We start from the raw sequence: 13,106 nt of genomic DNA, 5'->3' as shown, positions 1-13,106 counted from the left end.
TTAAAAAAATAGTTAAAAAAAAGAAATCCTATATCAGAGTTTGGACGTATTTAAATAAGATGTGTTTAAAAAATCTGGCATTCAAACATTTGGATTCTAGGGGAAAGGGGTGTAAGGAGGCAAGGAAAATAGCAGTGGCAGTAAAGAACAAGAGCTGGGCTGGGAGGCAGTTAGCACTGCCAGGCATAGTGAGATTCACACTGGTGTAGAAAAAGCTCTGAACTTGAAGTAAGTGATGAGGAGTCTGGTTCTGGAGATACTTAATTTTGTGTCTGTAGTTACATCCTTTATCTTCTCTGAGCCTTTGATTTTTCAGCTGCAAAAAAAGAAGGGTAGAATAGCAAATTTTGAGTTTTCTGTCAACTCCAGTATGTTCTGTGATTCTTATAGATGACGTGCAAGTACCTAGTTTAACAAATAGAAGGTATTTGGGGAGCATGGTCAAGGGATGAAATTTATGAGACCTCTCTGAGGAAGAAAAAGTGTCAAGAACACGGACAGAGAACAGGATTCTGTGACCAGTTTCTAGATCACATAATGATTGGTAGATTAGACAGGACTAAAGTTTTTGAGTTACTTTAGAAGATGGTAAGAAGTTTGGATGGACATGTGGGGGTAATAAAGCCAGATTGGCATCCACCCTCATCCCAGTGTAAGAATTTATCAGACCTGAAGATCTAGGGTGAGATATAAGCTCTGAAAACCGACTCATTGGGACCACCTTAACCACAGGATCTTATGTTATATGGAGTGTGCCAGGAGGAATATAGATTTTAATACACTTGTTAGGATGATCAGTAATCTGTGATGATGAACCCTGGATCTGTTTACTAATTTTATCACATATATGATAGCTCTATTATCTTAAGTGTTAGACATTTATGATAATTAGGTTAGAATTATTGATTTATTTAGGATTTTATGCTTCCTACCTAAGGAATGAGAGTTTTTTTGTAATGACTTTCAAAAATGTATTTTCATTCTTCTATTCATCTGTTCAGTGGGTATTCTTATACTTATCTTGCAAAGTTTTGGTGACAATCAGAAACAATATACCGATGTGTCTGACATTATTTTGCTCATAGTAGATGCTTATTTAATGATAGGCCACTTACTTTTATTGTTGTCATCAAACATCATGTCATCAGCTCTTTTGTAATCCAGTAAGGGTTATCAGATCAGGATTTTTAAACTTGGGCAAAGTGTTTCTTTTCTTCTGCACTGCTTAATTGTTGGGTTTTGCAATCCATTATGACAAGGTAAAAGACATCCTGTTTGAAGTGCTTTGCCATGGGAAGCAGAAATTATCTCAGTCTCAGAGTTAGGCTTTTCTGATCTCTGACATTGGAAGCTATTTTTCAAAGACCTGAAGTATTTCATTGGTTTTCTAAGGAGACTAGCTCATAGCTTTTAAACATCAGATGATTCTCCCAACTATTTACTATTGTACCATGTTCTCATACCCCACCTTTAGGTATTCTTTCTTCCTCTCTTAAACTTACAAACATGTGACAGATAGAAGTATCAAAAGCTTAACAATAATCATTGCTGATTCAAATTTGTTGAGAATGCAGTGATGAAATACAAAGGCCACTATTTTATATGGTGTGCTGTACTTAATTGCTCAGCTGTGTCCAACTCTTTGCAACACTCTGGATTGTAGCCCCCATGATCCTCTGTCCATGGGATTCCGAGGCAAGAGTACTAGAGTGGGTTGCCATTCCCTTTTCCAGGACATCTTCCCAACCCAGGGATTGAACCTAGGTCTCCTGCATTGCAGGTGGATTCTTTACCATCAGAGTCACCATATATTTTATATGGTAAGATATACTATATTATATGGAAGATAATTTATGAAATTAAGTCTATGGCATAGCACTCAAATATTTTATAATATGTGAAAAAGTAAAGCTTATAATATACTCATGCACCATAAAATGAGAAAGAGACTAACAATTATAATGCATGATTTTTATAAACTGAGTTGTTTCCAGAACCTGGTAGTTTGCCTATCACACTGAGCTTTTTATAAGCATTTGCTGTCCCATTCATCTAAAGCGTGTCTCCTTTTGGCCTTTCATGATGTCATTTTTTCTTCCTTTCCAGTATTGTACAGTCAAACTCATTCATTCAACGATAGATCGCAAAGCATGTAGTAATATCTCTAAAGGGCTAAATTGTTTCAATTTTCATGTTACCTCTGTGTAAAAATAGTTCTCTACCCATTTACCTTCTTCCATTCACACATTGGTATTGTTGTGGCCCAGTTTATTAGACTAACTCACTGTCACAATTAACAACACAATGAACTTGACCTTCCTAAAGGAGATCAGTCCTGGGAATTCATTGGTAGGACTAATGTTGAAGCTGAAACTCCAATACTCTGGCCACCTGATGCGAAGAGCTGACTCATTTGGAAAGACTGATGCTGGGTAAGATTGAGGGCAGGAGGAGAAGGGGACGACAGAGGATGAGATGGCTGGATGGCATCACCGACTCAATGGACATGGGTTTGGGTGGACTCCAGGAGTTGGTGATGGACAGGGAGGCCTGGCGTGCTGCGGTTCATGGGGTCGCAAAGAGTCGGACTTAACTGAGCGACTGGATTGAACTGAACTTGACCTTGAAAAAATAAACCACAAAGGCCTGGGGTGTTAGAACTGGAAGGAAAGTAGCCATCAAATTTTCCAACCCTTTCCTTGTAAAGATAAAACAGTTGAAGTCAGTTGTTGGATTGGTAGATTAATTTGCTTGTGTTTAGGAGTTTCAGTCCTGATCCCTTTCCAGTCCTCTTTCTAAACACTTAATGATGTTTGAACACAAATCTAAGAGAGATGGATAGGGCAAGATTGTAACCTTGAAATTGTTAACAGTTGAGGGGAGAATATAATCATTAGGAGTCCCCTCTATGTCATTTGAAAAGAGGACAAAACTGCTTTTCAAAAATATTAACATTTACCTACATTCGACTTTCTGAAGCTGTTATTCACACACGTAATGAAAGAAGTCCCAGGCTACTTGAATTAAGTATTCTCTTCCAGGTCGTTTATTGAAGGTCTTTTAGTTACAAAATCAAAACAGAAGCTTGATGATTAGGAAATATTAAAATATTAGGCCATTATAAGGAAATGGTTGGGTTTTTTAAAACTTTTCTCTAATCTTTAGAGATTGACTAGTTCTTAAAAGAGTTCCGAAGTATCTCTGAGGGGCAATATTTAATTTCCCCGCATTGATATTGTCGAACAGTCAAAATCTCACTTCCTTTATTCTGGCCTGAGGCAGGCAAAAGAGAAGTTGATATAGAAGACATGATTAATTTTTTTTTCTTCTTTGAGCAAGAAAATGACAAAAGAAATGAATGAGATAGATAGCAAGAGGAGGTCATGATTCTAAAAGACTGTTTTCTAGCTGCTCGGGGTCTGATAGAAGAAAGGTTAAATGTGTTTTAAATGTATGTATTTAGCAACTGATCCTTATAATGCCATGTACTCTTGCCAGGGAGAGGGGATCCAGTGGCAAAGATGGGGGGCGGAATGGAGCTGCAAATTAAACTCAGTGATGTCTCTGTCTGGGCCATGAGACTGTCTTTCTGCCAAGCCACAACCTGAACTCTGAACTGCAGCAAGGGAGAGAGCTTCCGCTTAAATATGTAGGTGCTTTCAAACTGTCAAATTTATGATGCAAGTCTGTGACTAACAGAGTGGGTTTCCTGTTCTCTAAAAGATAGTGCTAATTCAGTTCCTACTGTGGTTATTTCTTTTTTTCAATTAATTTTTATTGGAGCATAGTTGCTATTTCTACAGCAACTCCTCCCAGAAGTCCCCCACCTCTCAGTCTGGCCTCTCCAACTCCACGTAGCAGGTCCAGGGGCACCCAGGAACTCAAGATACCCTGTATCTCGTTCTCATAATTCTCCTAACACACCTCGTTTATTCCATTTTTAACTAGCTAGGACACAAATTTCCATGTGTAGTTGTGGTCAAATGATTTAGTCAAGGGATAGACAGAAAATTTCTTTTTATGTCTTCTGTACCCTGCCAGGAAATGTCAAAGTAAAACTTTATGATTTTCATAGTATTTTCAGTAACAGTCTATAGTTTCTCCCCTTTTATCTTAATAATAGATGATCATTTTAAACTATCAAAAATATGTAGAAGAAAATTAAAGTTAGATATCATCTCATGATTAGATCAAATGTAAGTACTCATTGAGAGTTTGTTTTTTTTTTCCCCAATTGTGTGTGTATTTGTGCCATGCATGTATTGTAGAGATAAGTATACAGAGGCATTTTGCTTCATAACCTTGGCATTTTAGTATGTATTTACTTGTTTGCTTATACATTGGCAGTTTTTCCTGTGTCATTCATTGCTGTATCCGCAGCAGTTTGAAGGCACTGTGAAGTCTTCTCTGCCATCTAGATTTGCTGTTTGTCAAGCTTAACTGTTACTCTTTCTTTCATCTAGATCTAGCTCACTTTTAAAATTTCATGTCATTTCATTATTTTCCTAGATCTTTCCTAATACCATTTTTAATGGTGGTGTAATATTTTACTGGGTAGGTGCATCAGTATGTACTCACTTTTCTGTTAGACATTGAAAATGTTCCCAGTTTTTCTTAGTCTAATAATGTTGTTTTTATGCATTTAATATATAAATCTTTGTACATAGTCAATGATTTTCTTAGGAAGATTGATAAAAGAGAATTACTGTGTCAAAGGCAATGAAATTTTAAAAGGCCTCTTTTTGCATTACCAAGTTGCTTCCCAAAAATGGGTACGTATATAAATTTTCTCTCCCAATAGTGACATATAAAAACACTTAATCAGCATTCTATCATTATTTACAAAAAACCTTTGTTAAATGAAAAACAAAAATTAAACCTCCGTGTTTTAAGTTCCAATTTTACACAAGAGGCTTAATACTTCTTTCTTGTCAGGTAGCTGTGTGGATGCCACGTGGGGGCATGAATAGTCATGATTCAACAGAATTCTTTGTATATCATGGGCATTGATTCTTTATTTCCTGTTTTTTTTTTAAACATTTCATGAATTTTTCATATAAATAAATTTTTCTTTATGATTCAACTTATAGAACTTTGAATTTAAATATACTAACTAATAAGTAAAATGTTTAAATATCTATTGAATTTAAATGTGGGGCTTCCCAGGTGGCACTAGTGGTAAAGAACCTGCCTGCCAACGCAGGGGACACAGGAGATGCTGGCTGGATCCCTGGGTCAGGAAGATCCCCTGAAGGAGGAAATGGCAACCCACTCCAGTATTCTTGCCTGGAGAATCCCATGGACAGAGGAGCCTGGTGGGTTACAGTCCATGGGGTCGCAAAGAATCGGACATGATTGAAGTGACTTAACAGCAGCAGCACATTTAAATGTAACCATTTAAAATTTTTTTCTGTATATTGCTTTTATATCATAACTGTTTCTATATCCTAGATCATTTAAATCTCACTCATGTTTTGTTTGTTTTTCCCTGATTTTTTTCTATTGAACATTTGTCTTATCTGGAATGGATTTCTTTGAGTGTGATCCATCCAAAGTATCCATCTATCCTTGATTTCCCCCCAATATTCCAATATCCCATCATTTCTTGAACAGTCATATTACCTTTAACTTATGATATTTACTTAGCTTATAACATTTACTACAGTTATATTATATATTAAGCTTCTATATCATGTACTAGGTTTTATTTCAAGGTAATCTATTCTGTTTCACTTATCTCCTCTGTTGATATATCAACCCATTAATATACAATTTTTATTATTAAAAGTTTTAATGCTTTTTTAATTGAGAGGAAAAGGAGGCCTTAATTGAGAGAAAAAGTATTCTTTTTCTCTAAATAAATCAACATGAGTATAACATATTTGTATAAAGACAGTTTCTACTCTTAGCTTTCCATGCATAGGAAGAGAATCCATGCAGTACTTTGAAATTTAAAACTCATGGTTTTTCAAGTTATTTTGGTAATATTATCTCATAATATAACTTGCACTATATAAAGATATATTCTGCATTTACGCATAGAGAAGGAAATGGCAACCCACTCCAGTATTCTTGCCTGGAACATCCGATGGAGAGAGGAGCCTGGTGGCTGACAGTCCATAGGGTTGCAAAGAGTTGAACCCAGCTGAGTGACTAAGCATGCACACATTGCATATATGACTAAATTCTTTATAGTCTAGAAATTTCTTTTGCTGTGTCCTGTGGTTAATTGTTGGCTTATTCTTTTTCTTCTATTAGATTTTTTAAATGCTGACTAATTATAACAACCTACAAGTTATCATCCAATAATATTAGTCTTAATCTTTTCCCCTTTAGCCTTTCTTAACACCTGATCTCTCCTGATAAAGCACCTTTTGTAATGATTGTCTCTGTTCCAGAATATTTTTAAGCAAAATGCCAAATGCCAGAATATCAATGGACATTTCAGTGGAAACATGCAAAAATTGTTTCTTTATGATGCTTGTAGTTGTTGAATCAACCGTGTAGGGATTAAATATGAAAGAATGTAATTATTATGTATGTATCCAACTAGTTCAGTTTATGCTCCTGAGAAATAATCTTTTGCCACACAGAGTATAAACATGGCAGTATACACAATTCCGAAGCAACATATATTAGAAATAATAAGTTTTTCCCTTGAAACTTTTCTTACCATTGAACCAAACATCTGTGGAAAATACTTGAATCATGTTTTTAATGCATCTCTTAGACACTTGCTACTTTTCTCACAAAATGAGAATGCAGTATTGAATTGTGTCATTTCTAGCATTTATTTTCTTGTGGTGGTTGGAACTTTGGTACAGTTCCAAATGGATGCATAGAAATCAACTCAAGATACAATTGTGTTGCTCTGTCAATCCAGTAGTCAATCAGGAAGCTCAGTGCTTTGACCGGGAGTGAGTCGGCTGCTATCATGTATTTAGAAGTGAGCCTTCCTTGTGCCTTTTCCCTCCCTCAGTGACATCTTTTCAGCCTGTGGTCCCTTTCCATCGGCTGCTGCCTCTAGATTGCGAGGCCTGATCCCTTCCACGGTTTGGACACCGTGTTTGTTTGCACTGCTATTTCCCTGCCGATGGTTGCCAGTGCCATGCTGTGTTCGTGTTTTATGGGGAAATGTTCATGTGTGGCTGCTGTGTTTGATATTAAATCTGAGATGAACTTCAGGAAACCTCCTGCTTTTTATTAAAAATGATTTTGGCTAGGGGCTGTGTTATCCTGTTCATAAATCAGGTGTTCGCAGAGATTTAATAATTTAGAATTCACATGAGGTTTGGGTGGAATAAACATTCCTTTTTTTCCTTAAAGCTGCCTCTTAACATTTTTTTTTTTCCTTTTTCCTCTTCGTAGCTTCCATTTATTTATTTTTTAAAGTCTTCTTTTGGGAGGTTAGTACAGATTTATCTCATAGCTGTGAAAATAATATAAAAAGAAGAATCAAAACGACAGCTTAGTTTGCTTGAAGTAATTTAAATTTGCTAAGTTTTTTGAGTCTTTCCATCACTATTATAAACACACTTCTAAGTGTTTTAATCCCATTATACATCCAAAGTATTTATCTTCTCTTCTTGTTTTAATCAACTATTTCTTTTAGAATATATCCAAAAATAAAAGGTTGATGAAAAGCAAATAAATAAATGAGAGGCCAAATAGTCCAGGAACTCTTTCCATATGTGATTACAAAGTTCATAAAAAGCAGAACTATTCTTGAGAGTGACAGAGTCCTGACAACTCCTCATGAAAATATTTGCACTAGAGTTTTTTTTTTTTTTTAAATTATATGACATTTTTATTTTAGGCTGCAAAAACAAAAATGAGCAAACAAACAAACAACAAAAAACTTGAAATAGGCTTGTCAAATGATGTAAATTCATCCTTTCCAGGAAAGCAGAAGGTAGATCAGTGCAGGTTATCCGCAAGGCCACATACATCCTGCTTCACTGCTGCTTGCACTCTGCTGGGTTTTGATCCTTCTTTGGGTCATGGTCTGGATCATTTTCCTCATCTCCTTCTTCTTCCCCTTCCTCATCCGCTTCTTCACCTTCTTCATCATAATCATTGTCATCATCTTCAATAGCTTCTCCAGTGAAGTATAACACTGATCTTGGGATTATACGCTCACGTAAAAAGTGACCAATTTCAAAGTCTGCAGTGAGGATAGCTTCAGAATCATCATCCAGATCTCCACTCTCAGGAACTTCAGGAGGGGCAAAAAAATTGAAGAAAGAGTCATTAGAGACTGTCTTGGTCACAGTGCGAACTGTCCCACGTCCCTTGTGTTTCTGCGTCTTCTTAATCGTTTTCAAAGTGACATTCTTCCCTTTTTTCCAATCTATCTGGCACCCTGTACAACCCATAATTTCTGGTCCATCAAAAGAAAAGGGATCAGAATCATCTGGTTCTGACCTCATGCTATATGTCTTTGTCAACACTTCATTTGTGAAATATTCATTGGGTTCAAAGTGAAATTCTAAGACAAAACTCATAGGCTGACCAGCATCTGAGCACTTCACTTTAATATCTTTCAAGTGCTTCAGAATAGGTTCATCATGTTCCTGAACCATATCACTGAGCAAGTCAACATTCTTAAAAACAGTCAACCAAAACTCAGGAATTCCCTTGGGATCTTCTTTTTCTTCATCCTTTTTCTCATCTTCAATCTTGGCCTTTTCTTTTAGCTCCTCCGAAATTTCATCTTCCTCATCTGGTTTCCATTCACATTCTTCTTCTGTAGGTTCATAAATGGCATTAATGATCTCAAATCGCTTATAAAGAACAGCATACTTTCTTTCAAGATCATGAACTTCCTCATAGAATTTGGCTTCTATCTGTGCACATTTGACTTGAAGGTTTTTAAGAGCATTCACTCGCCTTTTAACTACCCTAGGCAAGCTTTCAATGTATCCTGTTGGTGTTTCTACCAGACCATCTAGTCTTTCTTGAAGGGCTGCAAGAATCTGAGGATTTTGCATCATCTGAACAGTCAGCTGACGCGCTTTGATTTTTGTTTCTTCACCAGTCTCTTCTTCTTCTACTTCTTCAACATCATCCAAATCTTGATCAAGTTCAGACTGTTCTTTGTCGTCGATGTCTGCCATGTTGTACAAATGCCAAATATCGGTGGCGAGCGCGGGGAGCTGAGTGGCCCGAGCTGCGCAGGCAGTGACTCAGGGTGGCGCCGCGAGCAGATGGTGCTAAAAAAAAAAAAAAAAAAAAAAAAAACTGCACTAGAGTTTTAGAGCAAATACTTGAGGACACTTTATGTGGTCAGTTGAATGTCCTTAATTTCTCTGTGGAATTTGGTAAGTGTGAATATACAAGGATATTTGCAAAGACTGTTGGAGTTAAAAATGTTTTGTTTTGTTTTCCTCACATTGAAAATAGTAGGGAACGAGGAGTACAGAGGTTGTGGGGCATACTCTGAAATGGAGAGGCGACTTCTCTAAGGGGAGATTTTGATCTGAGCCTGACTGACTGAGGCATCGTGTGAAGAATGGGAGGTGGGGAGCTCCATGTCTTATCCTGTTCAAATTTTGGATTCCATAAGAGAGTGATTTTTTTATTGTAGTTTATATCTTTATCACTTTACTTATAACAATGTCTAGCATAAATATTTGACAAACAGTGGTGAAAGGAATCAACTTTTTTATAAACAGCTCTGATAGATCAAATGACAATATCCTCAATAATGTTATTACAAATGTCCTAAAATTCATATAATTTTTGAAAATATATTTGCAGTAACATTTTGATGAAAGCTAAAGGCATAAAATATAAATGTCTTTGATGATATGGTCCATTTAATGTGGCATCCAGAGGTCTGACCTGATTTATAAAAACTGTCTTAGAATTTGGAGAAGGGACAGACCACTTAGCCTTTAAATGCTCTTCTGTAATGGTCAGCGAGGCTGATACAATGTAGGTAGTTGTAATGTGCTAGTATTCCTGATTGAGGATAGAATCATAATCTCAAGACCCAGAAGAAGTGTTTGAAAATCAGTATCCCATTTTTTTCTTTAAATGACAGAGCAAGGCAAAAGCAGGCATTTCCTTAGGATGCTCTGATACATGAGCAAGGGCTCAGCTGAGTTTTCAAAGGATTCTGTTGAACAGTCTTTACAAATCAGCTTTGTTTGCTAAAGTGGTCAAATGATGATCTTCCAAGTGAAATGGACACTGCCTTTCATTAATTCAGCACCCTCTTTAAGGAGGAAGTTTAAGCCTGGAGAAGTCCAGTGATCTTCTAGGTCCCTGTGAATGCCTGGAACATGACTTGAACCAGCCTTCAGATTGGAGCCTAGAGAATTTTTCATAATTCTATGAAATCAAGTTAAAACAAACATCAAAGGCAAAACTTCAGAGAAAAGGTTTTGCATAAAGAAAGCTTACACTTGCGATGGTATATGTACATTTTTTTCTTTTCTTGGTTATAGGAATTTGAGGATGGGTCAAAGGGAGACTATGTAAAAGAAGGGAAATTACAGTGTGGGTGAATAAGGGAACCACTTCTCTTTCTGAAGCAGGTGGCCCCTCAACCATTGAATGTTGTGTTGGACTTTATCCCTAAGGAGAGAGCTTGCCTGTGAATCCTTGCAATCTAAGAAAAGGCATTAGCAAATACAAGATAAAGCACAAAAGCTTATTTTTCAAAAGGTTTGACTTTTGAGCTGAAAGATAAAAGACGACGATATCCATTTCTGCTGGGAATACAAATCTTGGTAAACTAACAGCCCAAGGAGAGCAGAGAGGAGCTTGCAGGAAGTTCTGCCATTCTGGGGGCCTTTGTGACCTTTGCAGGGAGCTGTCAACTTTTCCACACAGGAGTCTTCATCATCACTTTCTTGATAATGACATACTATCTCTCTTAACTGCCAAGGTGCTTAACCTATCAGCTCTTTTTCTTCTCATCTTCACCTTTCTCTGTGGCTCCATTAAGCCACTGTGTCATGTTCTCTGGGGCCTGGCCTTGTAAATGTACCATTTTGATTAAAGTCAAGGCATAACTATTAGCTCCCCTATTTTATACCTTTCCTGCTAAGAATTTTTCCCTTAATTATCTATACATAGGATTGTGGCAGTGAAAAATTATTTTAACTTTTAGGATCAAATATATCCATATATGCAATCATTCATAGGTATGCAATTTATGAAACCAATACATGTACCTTTAATAGGAAGCCAGTATTGAGTCCAAAAATTATCTAAAGACATGATTTGACTTGTAGCATCTGGAGGAATGTTTTAAAACTACTCAAAAGCACTGGATCACTTCAGTTGTGTATCAATACATAAAACAAGTAAAAGAGGACTGATCTGGTTGAAGTGAGTGATAATAGTTTCACCTACTTACCTATTAGTTAGTATATCCATCCATGTATGTATGCTAAGTTGCTTTAGTAGTGCCCGACACTATGAGGGGAGAAGGCAATGGCACCCCACTCCAGTACTCTCGCCTGGAAAATCTCATGGACGGAGGAGCCTGGTAGGCTACAATCCATGGTGTCTTAAAGAGTCAGACACGACTGAGTGGCTTCACTTTCACTTTTCACTTTCATGCCTTGGAGAAGGAAATGGCAACCCACTCCAGTATTCTTGCCTGGAGAATCCCAGGGACAGGGGGGCCTGGGGGGCTGCTCTCTATGGGGTCACACAGAGTCGGACATGACTGAAGCAACTTGGCAGCAGCAGCAGCAGCAGACACTTTGAGATTCTGTGGACTGTAGCCCGTCAGGCTCCTCTGTTCATGGGATTCTCCAGGCAAGAATACTGGATGGGTTGCGGTGCCCTCCTCCAAGGGATCTTCCCAACCGTGGGGTCAAACCTGCATCTCTTATGTCTCTTGCACCATTACCTGAATTCTTTACCACTAGCGCCACCTGGGAAGCCCAGTCCTACCAGTGACTGCCTTCTATTTTGATTCCTAGAGCACCCAACTGGAAAGCCAGTTATCAAAGTAAAATGATTGCAAATAATTAGACTTGTCATTGTTGGTCACAAATGTTGAAGGCAGTTTTTGGTGGTAGAAGCAGTAGTTCATTTGCCGTGGTTCAATGTCTCCATGTTTACCTGTTCCATTTCTTATCATGCAGCTGATCAGAAATGTGACTGGATTTGATTTATGAGTTTATAGTAGGAGAAGTGTTATCAGTTCCTTCTGAGACTCATGTTACTGGCCTGAGGGAATTTTGACTCTTAATTCCCACTTACTATGCCAAAGTGGGTGTATTTATTTTACATCACCTTGTTCTTAGTGTAAGGGTATGTTTATTAAACTTTGCATTATCTTATTATGTGTCCTTGGTTAAAAAAATGCAATTATACTTTGATCTTTGTTGGATTGGTAGCAATTTTCAGAAGTGCAGGAGATATTATATTTCAAAAGAATGAACAATGGGGTCTATGTTTGCTCTGTTTCTGGGCAGTTGGAATAATAATAGAATTTTCACTATTCTAACTTATTCAAATGTTTTAATTTATTCTCGTCATGTGGGACATTATTTTAAAGACTTTATGTCATATACTAGTCTCTTACGGAGAAGGCAATGGCACCCCACTGCAGTACTCTTGCCTGGAAAATCCCACGGACGGAGGAGCCTGGTGGGCTGCAGTCCATGAGGTCACTATGAGTTGGACACGACTGAGCGACTTCACTTTCTCTTTTCACTTTCATGTATTGGAGGAGGCAATGGCACCCCACTCCAGTATTCTTGCCTGGAGAATCCCAGGGATGGGGGAGCCTGGTGGGCTGCCGTCTATGGGGTCGCACAGAGTCGGACATGACTGAAGCGACTTAGCTGCAGCAACAGCAGTCTCTTACAAGACAAAAAATATAAGGTAAAAATTAATGAGGACCCATTTTGTCTCATATAAATTAATTCACTGAGATCTACAAAAAGTCTTGATAAAATGAAATCCTTCATTCTCTTGTTAGGGTAATGCTAGCTGCTTTCACAAATGAGCCACAGATTTTCAGTTGCTTTAAACAATCGAAAGTTTAATTTTTAAATCATGTAACAGTCCACTGTTGGTGTCCCTGGCTGAGGGTGGATTTTATTCCAGGTATTGATTCTGTGGCCCAGATTCCTTCT

The 13,106-nt window shown here is 37.5% G+C and overlaps 2 protein-coding genes across 7 annotated transcripts in view; one reads left to right on the top strand and one right to left on the bottom strand.

The window, feature by feature from the left end:
* Window positions 1-13,106, top strand: part of SLC7A11 (solute carrier family 7 member 11) — a 209,666-nt gene that overhangs the window by 43,533 nt on the left and 153,027 nt on the right. The gene's annotated exons all lie outside the window — the stretch shown is intronic.
* LOC133056710 (nucleosome assembly protein 1-like 1) lies at window positions 7,059-9,148 on the bottom strand. The gene has a single exon (XM_061142356.1). The coding sequence runs from the start codon at window positions 9,114-9,116 to the stop codon at window positions 7,956-7,958; it is 1,161 nt and encodes a 386-aa protein (XP_060998339.1). The 5' UTR covers window positions 9,117-9,148; the 3' UTR covers window positions 7,059-7,955.

The sequence above is a fragment of the Dama dama genome, chromosome 5 (genome assembly GCF_033118175.1).
Source record: "Dama dama isolate Ldn47 chromosome 5, ASM3311817v1, whole genome shotgun sequence".
NCBI lineage: Eukaryota > Metazoa > Chordata > Mammalia > Artiodactyla > Cervidae > Dama > Dama dama.
Note: the sequence above shows the minus strand (reverse complement) of the source record. Positions and strands in the feature narration are given on the sequence as shown.

Coding starts and splice junctions, on each gene's coding strand:
- LOC133056710 (XM_061142356.1), bottom strand. CDS start 9,116: ATGGCAGACATCGACGACAAAGAACAGTCTGAACTTGATCAAGATTTG.